This window comes from Hypomesus nipponensis, chromosome 2, assembly GCF_054491055.1.
Source record: "Hypomesus nipponensis isolate SF chromosome 2, ASM5449105v1, whole genome shotgun sequence".
Classification (NCBI taxonomy): Eukaryota; Metazoa; Chordata; class Actinopteri; order Osmeriformes; family Osmeridae; genus Hypomesus; species Hypomesus nipponensis.
This window is the reverse complement of record NC_140362.1, coordinates 21,688,266-21,700,000: the sequence shown is the minus strand read 5'-3', so window position 1 is coordinate 21,700,000 and position 11,735 is coordinate 21,688,266. Positions and strand designations below refer to the sequence as shown.

Here is an 11,735-nt window from a genome sequence, read left to right as displayed (position 1 = left end):
ATGGTGATATACTGACATTTGTTGTTTTGACTTCCACCTCTCCTGTGTTCCTGACACCCAGGGTCTAATCCGTCACTTCCGTCCAGTCATGGAGAACCGCATCGCTGAGCACAACAGACGGAACCCTCCCAGAGAACCGGAGATAGAGATGATCTGAGACTGACCGCTTGGATGTCAACATACTAACTTCCTGTAACTGCATGCCAACCAGTTCATACAACCCTTGGTTATGCGCATGTCAACCTTGATTATTAGTGTCTAGTTAATATAGTTATTATTTCAATGAACAGTGTTCAATCATTCATTCGCCACTGTTAATGTTCCTTTACCCTGTACTGGTGTTTTCTCTTGACATTTTTAGAAAACAGAAACTCTCACATGGTAATAAATAATGTTTATTTCACAAAAGCATTGAGAATAGTTCAGAGTGGGTCGTGGTACAGAGAAGCCAAAAGGCCTACTGGTAAGATCTGTGCTACAAGGGGACAACTGAGGGGTAAGTCTCACTCTGAAAAGAAAAATGAAGGTGGAGAGATGAAGACAGAAAAAGTGTGGAAACTATGACTATCTGTTTAACGTGGTGTACATGTCCTTTACAGCAGCTATTTGTTAAGCTAGTAAATCGGAAGGGAGACACATACTGAAATGATTCCCTATGGGTGTCCACTTAGTAGCTTGTACACACCTCGGGCACCTAACAGCTTCGTACACTTAAACCCAAACCATATGCAGACATCCCAAACACTGACATGCTTCACTGTTTCTCAGTCTTTCCCCTTTATCAAGAGTCTGTACAAATCATTCACAACACACCTCCTCACTGCTGAGCACAAGACAACGGTATCAAAGTAAATCCACTTCATTAGAAAAAGGGACCGTCCAATTGGAGCAGCTACAGTTTGGCAAGGTGTAGTAGGGGGCGGAGCTTGTTTGATCTTGCATCCACAGCAGGGGGCGGGGGGGCTGGGGGCTTTATGGTGAGGGAGAGCGTTGACTCCAGTCTCAGGGAGCCATCCAGAATGGCATATGTGGCTGCGGCTGCTGCTGCTGTGTTTTGGCTCGTGGGGGAGGAGGAGGGGGGCACCGGTACCCCAGCGTCCAGCCTGGGGAGGCGGGGGGAGGGGGGGCCCCGGGGTTACCTGCCCCCGAGAGTTTGGGGGTGGAGTGATCCTCCTCTTCGTCGGAGGAGTCGCCAGCGTACGCCACGAGACCCGCCTTCACGCGCTTCACTGAGGGCTCTGCAAGGAGGAAAAGAGAGAGGGGGAGGGGGGGCGTGGGGCGGAGAGAGGGGGAGGGGGGGCGTGGGGCAGAGAGAGGGGGAGGGGGGAGGGGGGGCATGGGGCAGAGAGAGGGGGAGACGGGGCGTGGGGGAGACGGGGAGATTCGGGAGACAAGGAAAAAAGACAACCACAGACAGACAGACAGAGCACAGCAACCAGCACACATTTCAAAGAATGACCGTCAATAATCAATAACACGTTTCCAGGGAGAGATAAACAGTTAATGGGCAGCATTGTGTTGGCAGCAGCAGTGAGTTAATTAAAGGAGTGAAGGAGGGGCATGGGTCAGCGGCAGCCATTGGTCGGTGGGGAGAGGTGGCGGAAGGACCATCCAATCATGAGGCGGGTCCAGAGAAGAGCCGTGCCCCACCCACCAATCAGCATCCAGTATCCCCCAAGAGACACATGAAAGAGAAGAAAAACACAGAGAAGGAGAGAAAACACAAAAAAGAGAGAGTCTTGTTAGTGAGAGGCGGCTCAGGCCAAACAGACACTCCAGTCTGATGACGTCATCAGAGAGGGAAGGGGGGGGGGGGCGGCGGGCAGTCCGACCCCCAAAACAACCCTGAGCCTCGACACATCTGAACTGATAAAGGAAATGTCTTGCCTTTAGGCTCTAGCACTCACACCTTTCCAACTCTGTGAGATGTGCAGTTGTGCCCAAGGTTAAGAAGGCTGTCCGTTCAGAACGTTTGAAAACCTAACTGTCAGTTATCGCAAGCGAGAGATCCATTCCTCCTGCAGCTGTACTAGTGTTCACGGGCACATCAATGTGAAGATAACATGCCATTCTGCATGCAAATTCTTTCTTTTTCTGTTTACATGGGATGAGAAGACTGTGACGTTTGATGTGGAAGACATTTAGAAGCTGTGGCTACGGAGCAGACAGCCTCTGCTGAGCCCTGCTCATGATCAGACTGAGGATGCATGGGCCAGCTCCACCTCCACCTCACATCCTACATCACACGGGGGCAGGGGTCAGGAGAGGGCAGGAGAGGGCAGGAGAGGGCAGCGTGACCTGCCCGACCGGGGGGTAGGTAGACAGAGGGGAGGTGGGGGCTGGAGGGTGAGGGGGACTGGAGGGTGAGGGGGGCTGGAGGGTGAGGGGGGCTGGAGGGTGAGGGGGCTGGAGGGTGAGGGGGGCTGGAGGGTGAGGGGGACTGGAGGGTGAGGGGGGCTGGAGGGTGAGGGGGACTGGAGGGTGAGGGGGGCTGGAGGGTGAGGGGGGCTGGAGGGTGAGGGGGGCTGGAGGGCGAGGGGGGCTGGAGGGCGAGGGGGGCTGGAGGGTGAGGGGGGCTGGAGGGTGAGGGGGACTGGAGGGTGAGGGGCTGGAGGGTGAGGGGGGCTGGAGGGTGAGGGGGACTGGAGGGTTGGGCATAGGACAAAGACATCGTCCCATGCCAGAGAGGATTGGGCGGGGGGGTGAGTGGACCTGGGCTGCGGTGAGAGGTGCCCCAGGGGTGAAGCCCTTACCCAGGGGGCCGTGCTGCAGCCTCCTCTCCTCCGCCGCGGGTCGCACTCCTCCGTTCATGGGCATGGGCGGGGGCATTAGCTGCCTACTGTGGAGCGACAGACAGAGGTCAGAGGTCAGATCAGACGTCACCAGACACAGCTCTCACAGAGGTGGCGGAGGAAGTGACCTCAGAGGGGCGGAGGAAGTGACCTCCGTTCCCCGGTCAGGAGTCGGCACGTACCTGTCCCTCTCCCTCGGCGGGCTGGAGGAACTCTGGGGCGGGGGTCCTGAGGCCTCTGGGAGGGCCACGGGGAAGCCTGTACCTAAATTAGTCATATGAATGGGTCCATGCTATGAGCAGAAAAACACACAGGCGTATTAGCAGACATCCTTTCCTATGTGTCAGCCCTCACCTGCTAGCAATAGATGTGTATGGAGACTTTGTAACAATGTGGTCTGCCATACGATGCCACAGAAAAAGACATGCCGTGTTTGTGAATTTCACAAGATGCGGAAACACCTACTTTTCTGTTTTTCCCCACATTGTACTTTGACAAGCATACCAGCGAGATACGAGGCTCATATTTGTGTTTTAGACATGTCTAATACATGCAAAACCATCAAGTTAGCTATGCACACTGCTGGGGAAATGGGATTAGGTAGTTCCAACAAACAAGTAGTGTAAATATTAGCTACGAAAATATTCGATAGATGGAAAGGGGGGGGGGGGGTAAAAGAGAGAGTTGGTCACCTGGTATCCTAGTAGGCCGCTGTCTGCTTCGTCTGGTATCTCCTCTGTGAATCGTCTCTTTTGCGGTTGATTGGCTGAGAGGACTGGAGGCGGGGCTTTAGGCAGAGCAGCAGCAGCTGGGGGGAAGGGAGCTGGAGGAAGAGCCTGGAGAGAGAGAGACAGAGACAGAGACAGAGAGACAGAGACAGAGACAGAGACAGAGAGAGAGAGAGAGAGAGAGAGAGAGAGAGAGAGAGAGAGAGAGAGAGAGAGAGAGAGAGAGCGCGTCATGGAACATAGAAACACACACACTAAGTTCCTCCCTTCAGGGACTGCAGTGTTACAGCCTTACCTGAGGCATGGAGACAGGGACGGGGGGGAGGGAGTACTGAGCACCGAGAGGAGGGACACCTGTGGGGGCACCAGGGGGGATGGGAGGGGGGACTGTGTAGGGGGGCGGGACGGGCTGGGGCTGGGGCTGGGGGGGAGGCACAGGCATGGGGTAGCCTGGCTGGAACCCCGCAGGGGGGTAGTACTGCGGCTGGGGCGGCATCCCGTTCACCACCGGCGGCTGGATGAAGCCTGGGGGGGGGGGTGGAGCACATGTCAGCGTACATCCAGCATCAGAGAGAACCCTGCACTTGTACTGCGCCCATCACCCTCAGTGCACTCTGAATGAGGAGACTATGGGGGGCAGGCAGGAGACACAGCGTTGGCTCTGTACCTTGAGTCGGCATCATGGAACTCATCTGGTTTAAGAAGCGGGAGTATTCTGCATGGACCTGGAGAGAGGGGGAGGGGGGGGGGACAGACAGAGGAAGAGGGAAAGAGAGTGGAGGATTCAGGTTGTTTACGGTTTTATCTTTGAGGCAGGTTCTATTGAGAAACCCTTTTGAAAATGCTTGATGACTGATACTTACTGTCTGCAGGAGGTTTTCACACAAGATCTTGGCTGCTGCAAGACCCTCTGGTTTGGGATGACTGGTTGGGAGGCAGGAGGAGAGACACAGAAATGATTGAGGTATACATCACATCCACACTTCCTGGTACAGCCTCCAACCAAATGTCTATTTCTCAAACTGACCCGACACAGTCCTAAGCATCTAGTCTCCCCATGGGTTCAAATCCCTGCACTTTTCCGAAAGCCAAGTGCCCACCTGATATAGATGTACATGGGTTCGAACGCCTCACGTCCAGAGGCAGGCTCCAGGCAGCCAGAGCCGCGGCCCCGCAGGAACACTTTGGCTCCAGTCTCCATCTGGATGTGCTGCAGGTAGGAACAGCAGGGGCCCTCCACCCTGTCCTTCACCGTGAAGCCCTGGATGGCGTGTTCGAGACCCACAAACAGCTTGTCCTGCACATAGTGCATCTGCAGGGAGCGGTGGAGAAAGAAACAAGACCCCAAAAGTTTTTTAAAAAGTCAAATCAAATGTATCCCAGAGGCGTTGCTGGCAGTGTGGAGGATCTCCTCAGCGTTTGCCGTGCGGATGCTCTCACCCCAGACTGGAAGTGAGGCTTGTGGTGGGTCATGGGCGGCAGTGAGGGGGGCGGGGGGTTCTGGTGGTGGTAGATGACGGTGGCGGGGCTGTAGGAGGAGGACAGGGCGGTGGACGTTGCCGTGGCAGCCTTCACCACACCGTTGGTGATGATCTCCTTGATCCTGTTCACCGCTCCTGGGAAGGGAAGAACAGCGGCACGTTACCCTGGTTACAGAGGTCTGTAAACACCACGTACATTCTTATACTATTATTGTTTTTTTGATTGATATCTATGATGTCTGCGTTTGATGATATTGTTGTTGTTGTTACTTTGATGTCTTTTAATGTGTGTCAACATGTTGGGCGCCGCACAACAAGCTACCTCTCAGACGACACTAAAGTGTTCTACTTCTTCTACTGCCTGAACACACAGACCAACAGCAGTGTCACATGATCCCACACTAAGAATGAGGAACAACAATGGCTACAGGACAAAGGAGAGGAGCTACTGACTGTCTACCAGCTCCCTGGTCTGGCCCTGGACATGCAGGTAGAGAGGCCGGTCCCTGTGGAGAAGCAGAGGGGACACCACCGTCACAACACTGGTACAGATCAGACAGGCTTTACTGTCCTGAGGACATTTGTTTTGGATACACACAGCACAGTATCTGCCGTTTAGAGCAAAGTAACACACCGCGTACATACACAGGCTGTCACTCATACACCTGCACACACACACACACACACACACAATACCTACACTACACTGGCTGTCACCTACCAACCAGTATCCGTGGTGATCTGTAATGATCATGTGATGCTTCTGAAAAGGCCAGTGGAGGGTGAGTTGTCCTGGTGATCAGTGGTGATTGTCTGACTGAGGAGATACTCACCCTGGTAGTGCTTTGCCCTTCTCTTCAGCAGCCATGTAGCGCCCCCTGGTGGAGACAGCTGCGCCGCTCACTCTGCTGATCTGCACACGGCAATGGCCACAGAACGTAAACATACAGAGTTACACACTTTTACACGTTTGAATGAGAAAATACAGTTTTTGTCTTTACATCGCTGACTAATGAATGGTAAAAAAAAAAAAAAAAGAGAAAGAAAGAAGAAAATATATCACAGCAATATATAACAGCAATATATAACAGCAATGCTATCTCGTCTGAAGTTATTGAAATGAGATGGATCCTCTTAGGGCAGACCTCATCCTGTGTCTGCCCCCGGGTCAGCAGGTTTCTGCAGGTGAGAGGCACATCGTTGATCTCCACTTCTGCCACCACCAAGTCATCCTTTGCTTTCATGGCCATCTGAGGCTTCCCCATACCTACAACCTGAAGGACGGAGAGGGAGATAGGTGGAGAGATAGATGGAGATAGGGAGATAGGGAGAGAGAGAGAGGGAGAGAGACATGGAGAGATGGAGATCGATGGGAGAGAAGTGGATGGGTTACAGCATAGGATGAGAGGTGGCAATGGTAGGAGGAAAGATATGGCTTTTGTCTAACAGCCTCACAGCACCCATCACAAGACAAGACACCTCTACCAATCATAGTTGTTGCTTACGCATAGGAGGTAAGAGCTACGATGTTAAGACCATCGATGTTGTGACTCGAGGTCTTACCTTGTCAGGGGGACCAGAGCTCCCTATCTGAGAGGGCTTCAGTTTCCCCTTGGCCACCAGCATGGCGTTGATCTTTGCAGCCACCGCAGCGGCGGCATCCAGAGCCCCGGTAGGTGCTGCCTCCGCTTCTCCCATCCCCCCTGAACCCGGCCCGGGCTGGTCCCATTTACTACGGCGACTTGGAACAGAGAAGAGATAGGGGACTTTATCACTCGTTGTTGTTACACCGAGCTAAAATCCCATCTAGGTCGCATTTAAATTATGGCTGGTAACGTTAGACTTGAATCGAGTAGCTAGCCTAAGTTAGCTACTAGTAGTAGCTAGCTACTATCGAACTATTTGATTAACTTAATAGCTAGTCTAGCTAGTTACGGGAGGTATCGTAGGTAAGCTATATCAGAAATAAGGTTACACTTGATACTAGCATTGACATCACTTGGATAAATACATTTTACTAGATAGCCTACATTAGTAGTGTGGCAGTAAATGGGTAGCGAGCGTTAACCCATGTTATTACAACAACATTCCGCCATTATATGCAGCTGCAAGCTAGTGTGTAACACACCACCCTATCTTTATCAGTTGCATTCGTAAGACAGCATTTTATCACTCACCCGCCGTTTTGTGTGCCACCAAATGACATCAATATCCTGTTTATAGTTAGTTAGTAGGTTATATTGGAAGTAAATGCTCTGAAAACTCCACCCGTCAACCGAAAAAAAGCTCGGTCAGACTGGTGTTGTGGAATATTTTGCTTGTGACATTGTGTTATTTCCGTTTCCGGGTTTGTGGCAGGAAAAGGGGACCGTGTTGTGAATACTTTCGCATCCTTTGTATTGATTAGTGCATTCTTCAAAAGGTTAGCCTATCTCTCAAGTCCATAGTCAGTGCATATTTATTTCCATTTAATGATGATCAAATCTATGGAGGATATTTCAACAAGTTTGAACATGTATGTGGAAAATTATTTCACTTTTAGAAAAGTTATATTTGCCCTGAAACTACAACTTGGTATCCCTAGGCCGTTGTCCTCGTTTGTCAAAGTGAATTGTATTTACGTGAGTCATTTTGAATTAGCATCCACCAATCTCTGTAGCCTATAATATTGATGTGATGTGAAAATTGATGGTTATACCGGCAGCCAAGGAAGACTTAGGACCTGTAGTACCAAGAAGTGGCGCTAAGGGGTGCTCAACACCAATGTTCATGCCCATGCAAGAGCATGTGCAACAAGCACCAATTAATTACAAAGTTGTAGCAACCGTCTGAGACCTCACGTGAAGCCTGCCACACGGGCGCCGAACCTGCATCTTTCGCCTACCTGCCACGCAGGGGAATTCTCAGAGGTGGTACATAGCGTCCACGATGTAGGTTCAAACTTTCCATAGTTCTAGAAAGGACCACGTGAATTCTGGTGTCCGTGTCTCGTTCTACATTGTGGCGGAATCAACAGGTAAGATCTCTCCTTTGTCATTTTCATCATCACAATGTCTATGCACGTGCAATGTGTGTGGTGCAGTAAATGTCGCATTGTTTGAATGTGATACTGCTCCTGCATCATCGCCATCACGCGCAAACTGCTGCGCAAATGGGCAGCGGAGGCTGGTCAACTCTGCTTGGGTTATAATGACTGTGATTGTTATAGGCCATTCGACCCCTGATGAAAAACATGGACATGTCATTGATGACGGTGCTTTGTAAGTAAAGGCCGTTATGTAGCTTGATTTTAATTCAAATGATGTAATTTAGTACAATTTGATATTTGGCTAGGCTTGGCTTAAATTAACTCAAATGTGTATACTGTGCCAGAAGATGCCTACTGGTAAATTGTCTGTTCATCTCCTAGCTGTAGGTTTGCTGGTCTCACAAGTCCTCTCATGGTCAAGTTCAGGTGAGAGAAACTCATGAGACTTAATGACTTCAGAGAGTATTTAATGCATGTTTTCCCACCATCAGTCCCAGGCCAGACCCAGCAGTGGTCCTCTGGTCCTGGGGCCTCATCATGAATAGCCCTGGGCTGAGAATATGCAGTAAAAAAAGAAAAAGAAAGCCTAATAGAGAAACAGAATCTGTGGGCATAGGCTTCCAGGTCCTCCTAATGAACAGGGTTACTAAGAGCCACTCAGACAGGTACAGGTGTACAGTTACTGGCCACACAGGTGCATGGAGGTACAGCAGAGAGGTGCTGGTTACTGTGGAAGGTGAGAACGCTGGGGGAGGGGAGGGGGGGGGGGGTTGTGCATCTCAGCAGACTAGAATTGCCTCCTATACCTGCCTCCTTGGACTCTCACATTCACAGTGCCTGAGGTACTGGTGATCTCCAATTGACTAGAAAACCCAGACTACGCCACAACCCCGATAATAAAAAATAAAAAAAATCCTCAGTCCGAATGAGACAATGAGATTGGTCCTATCGTGTCTGACAGTTAGGCGTGTTGGAAAGCACTCACGGTCGCAGTGGTTTGTTGATATAATTTGCTGTTAGTAGTTCAGTAGTTGAGATTTGCCTTGTGTTGGTGTTGACAGAGGGTGACATGAGGCCTACCCTGACGGTGGAGCCGTTTGACGGGCAGGTGTACGCTCAGGACACTGTCACCCTGACGTGTCAGTTACCTGGCCACCTGGGCTGGACGTTGTTCTGGTACAAAGACAGGCAGGAGACAACACCTGTCCAGGTCAGTCCTACAGGGACAGGGGAGGTGTAGACTTGGCACTTCTGCTTTATAAAAGTTACATGCATGATTGACATTCCTTAAGAAGGACATGGATTTCAGACCAATGATTTGGACCACAAAATAAATCCTCTTTTAAATTAAACACACAGGTTAATTACCATAAGGCAAATAAAGAATCGCAGTTCCATAAATGTGAAGGTCACAGGTACCTGTGTGGATGTGTGTGGATGTGTGTGTGTGTGGCGCAGGTACGAGACTGTGCTGGAGGGGAAAGCAGTGCGGTCTACACACTGTGGAGGACCTCTCTCACGCACACAGGCCTGTACTGGTGCAGGGCAGGCAGGGGGAAGCCTGTCCGCTACACTGAGTACAGTGAGCCAGTCGACGTGAGTGTCATCGGTGAGGGCACAAGATCACGATGGACAGCGACCAGGAACATGTTGTGCTTTTGCGCTCAGGAGGAGTAACCTTTTCATTCCTTTGATGGGTCTGCTCCCCAGAACTCTTCACCTCCGTGACTCTCGTGGCGTCTCCGTCCCGCGTGGTCAAAGAGGGCGGGGCACTAAACCTCACCTGCCAGGCCGTAGTTAACGACCCATACCACGGTCATGACGACTGGCTGCCTATGGTTGTCCAGTTTTCCTTCCTGCTGAATGGTCGGCCTGTTGGCCAGGAGTCCGACATGAGGATGTACTCCATCGCGAGGATCCAAAGCGGCCATGCAGGCAGCTACAGCTGTGTTGCCAGAGTAGGCAAGGTCAGACTGAGGAGCCCAGACACGCCGATCAGCCTGGACAGTGAGTACAGTCAGTCTGTCACCACTGCCGGTGTCTCGTTAGTTGATGTACGTAGAGAGGGAAACACCTCGTCCTAAAGAGAAATGTCCCCTCAGGGTTGCTTTTAGGGGGGCTCTGCCCGGTGGGCTGAGAGTTGTTTGCTGCGTAGTCAGACGAGTCTCTGACCTCTTGCTCCTCAGACCTTACGCTCCATCTCGTCATCTGCTTCGGGAGCGTTCTCGTCGTCTCTGTGGCCCCGCTGACGTTTCTCCTCAGGCGTTATGGAGCCAGACGTAAGTGGCAGCCTTGAGCAGGTGTGAGCAGCCTCGATGGCTGCCCTCGCTGAACCCTCTGTTGTGCTGGTTGGATCTCACAGTGTGGAGACTCCGTTGCTGGAGGCAGGAGGAAGAGAGGCAGTGCGGAGAGCTGAGCGCGACCCAGTAGCCAGGATAGGGGGTGAGGTGGTGCTAGCATGTGAGGCTCAGTCCATCTGCTTCCTGCTGTGGGCTTCTTCTTATACACCTTTGGGCACAGGGATTTTGTTTTGAACCACCAGGCGGCACTACATTGCTATTCTTAGCATCAAGTTGACTTTGAAATACAATGATCACTCTGCTCAAAGGGACTTTCAGACTCATCCAGTCATGAAGTGATATATAAAGTTGTGTGTTGGTATGGAATTGATGCAGACGGGTTCATGTTCATTTGAGGTCTAGAAGAGTTTGTGGTGTAGTTTACCTTCTCTTAGAGGAGGTCCTCTGTAGCTCACATGAGCTAAGTTGTCACAAGGTCAGGGGTCAGGGGAGCCTTGTTTAGGGTCAGTGCGCTGAGAAGGTGCGACGCAGGGAAGCGTGGAAAGAGGGAGGGAGGGAGGGAGGGAGGGAGGGAGGGAGGGAGGGAGGGAGGGAGGGAGGGAGGGAGGGAGGGAGGGAGGGAGGGAGGGAGGGAGGGAGGGAGGGAGGGAGGGAGGGAGGGAGGGAGGGAGGGAGGGAGGGAGGGAGGGAGGGAGGGAGGGAGGGAGGGAGGGATGCAGACATGGCATATTTACTGTCTTCTCTAGTAAGAGCCCATGTGCGAACTGCAGTGCGTATGTAGGTTTATGTAACCTCCGGCCTTCAAGGCACAAAAGCCTAGGACTTTCCTGATCCTGGCGGCTGACACAGAAGTGTGAAGATAGGGGATGTGGCGGGGAGGACGGAGCCTCACGTCGGGGGTGCCATGAGGTGAACAAAGACACACTGTCTGTTGCCAGATTTGAATGTTTGCTGTCAATCCAGCGATTACGAGTGGGGGATTTTGAGCATGTTTTCTTTGCACCGTGTTCTCCATGTTTGTGGGTTGTGTTGACCTCAGGCAGAGCCTTTGATTCTGTGGTCGCGGTATTAAACAGTGATATAAGGAACGATGTGTGAGATGTTTTGGCCTTCATGTTAACGGCGCCACAAAGTCTGTCCTGGACTTGTGTGATGATACTCTCATCTTGGGTTAGGGTTAGTAACGCTACAGTAGGGTTTGGGTTAGTAATTTCTTGGAGTTAGTAAATATTTTTTTTTACCAGAACGGCTCCGTCTTTTTTGATCAAACCAATACGATGACAAATGGTAAGAGAAAGGACAGAGGCAAAGCAAAAACGAGAAGATGAGAGGAAGAGACAGTGATTGAGAGAGGGAAAACAGATGGGAAGATTGAATTTTGGAGGAGTGAGGAGGAGGAGTACAAG

General features: G+C 51.4%; 3 protein-coding genes across 4 annotated transcripts in view; 2 read left to right on the top strand and 1 right to left on the bottom strand.

Moving 5' to 3' along the window:
* Positions 1–403, top strand: part of LOC146301609 (NADH dehydrogenase [ubiquinone] flavoprotein 1, mitochondrial-like) — a 4,359-nt gene extending 3,956 nt beyond the window's left edge. The window contains exon 11 of the mRNA XM_084668914.1: positions 62–403. Within this exon, the coding sequence (XP_084525040.1) occupies positions 62–157 (96 nt within the window). The 3' untranslated portion in view covers positions 158–403. The remainder of the gene's footprint in view (positions 1–61) is intronic.
* khdc4 (KH domain containing 4, pre-mRNA splicing factor) lies at positions 378–7,335 on the bottom strand. 2 transcript variants are annotated; one of them, XM_084668899.1, is made up of 14 exons: positions 7,179–7,335; positions 6,565–6,742; positions 6,147–6,275; positions 5,835–5,914; positions 5,455–5,507; positions 4,961–5,136; positions 4,621–4,832; positions 4,384–4,444; positions 4,188–4,245; positions 3,816–4,045; positions 3,485–3,628; positions 2,975–3,084; positions 2,754–2,839; positions 378–1,238 (listed from the first exon to the last, which is right to left on the bottom strand). In XM_084668899.1, the coding sequence occupies exons 1-14, from the start codon at positions 7,205–7,207 to the stop codon at positions 1,003–1,005; spliced, it is 1,782 nt and encodes a 593-aa protein (XP_084525025.1). In that variant the 5' UTR covers positions 7,208–7,335; the 3' UTR covers positions 378–1,002. The 2 variants fall into 2 exon arrangements, 1 of the variants encoding a protein (XP_084525025.1); XR_014725997.1 differs by having other exon boundaries at positions 1,176–1,238; positions 2,975–3,056.
* Positions 7,336–7,455: 120 nt separating this feature from the next.
* Positions 7,456–10,872, top strand: LOC146301607 (low affinity immunoglobulin gamma Fc region receptor III-like). The gene is made up of 8 exons (XM_084668905.1): positions 7,456–8,017; positions 8,210–8,261; positions 8,411–8,455; positions 9,091–9,239; positions 9,488–9,638; positions 9,740–10,036; positions 10,216–10,308; positions 10,392–10,872. The coding sequence occupies exons 2-8, from the start codon at positions 8,225–8,227 to the stop codon at positions 10,457–10,459; spliced, it is 840 nt and encodes a 279-aa protein (XP_084525031.1). The 5' UTR covers positions 7,456–8,017; positions 8,210–8,224; the 3' UTR covers positions 10,460–10,872.
* The last annotated feature ends 863 nt before the right edge of the window (positions 10,873–11,735 follow it).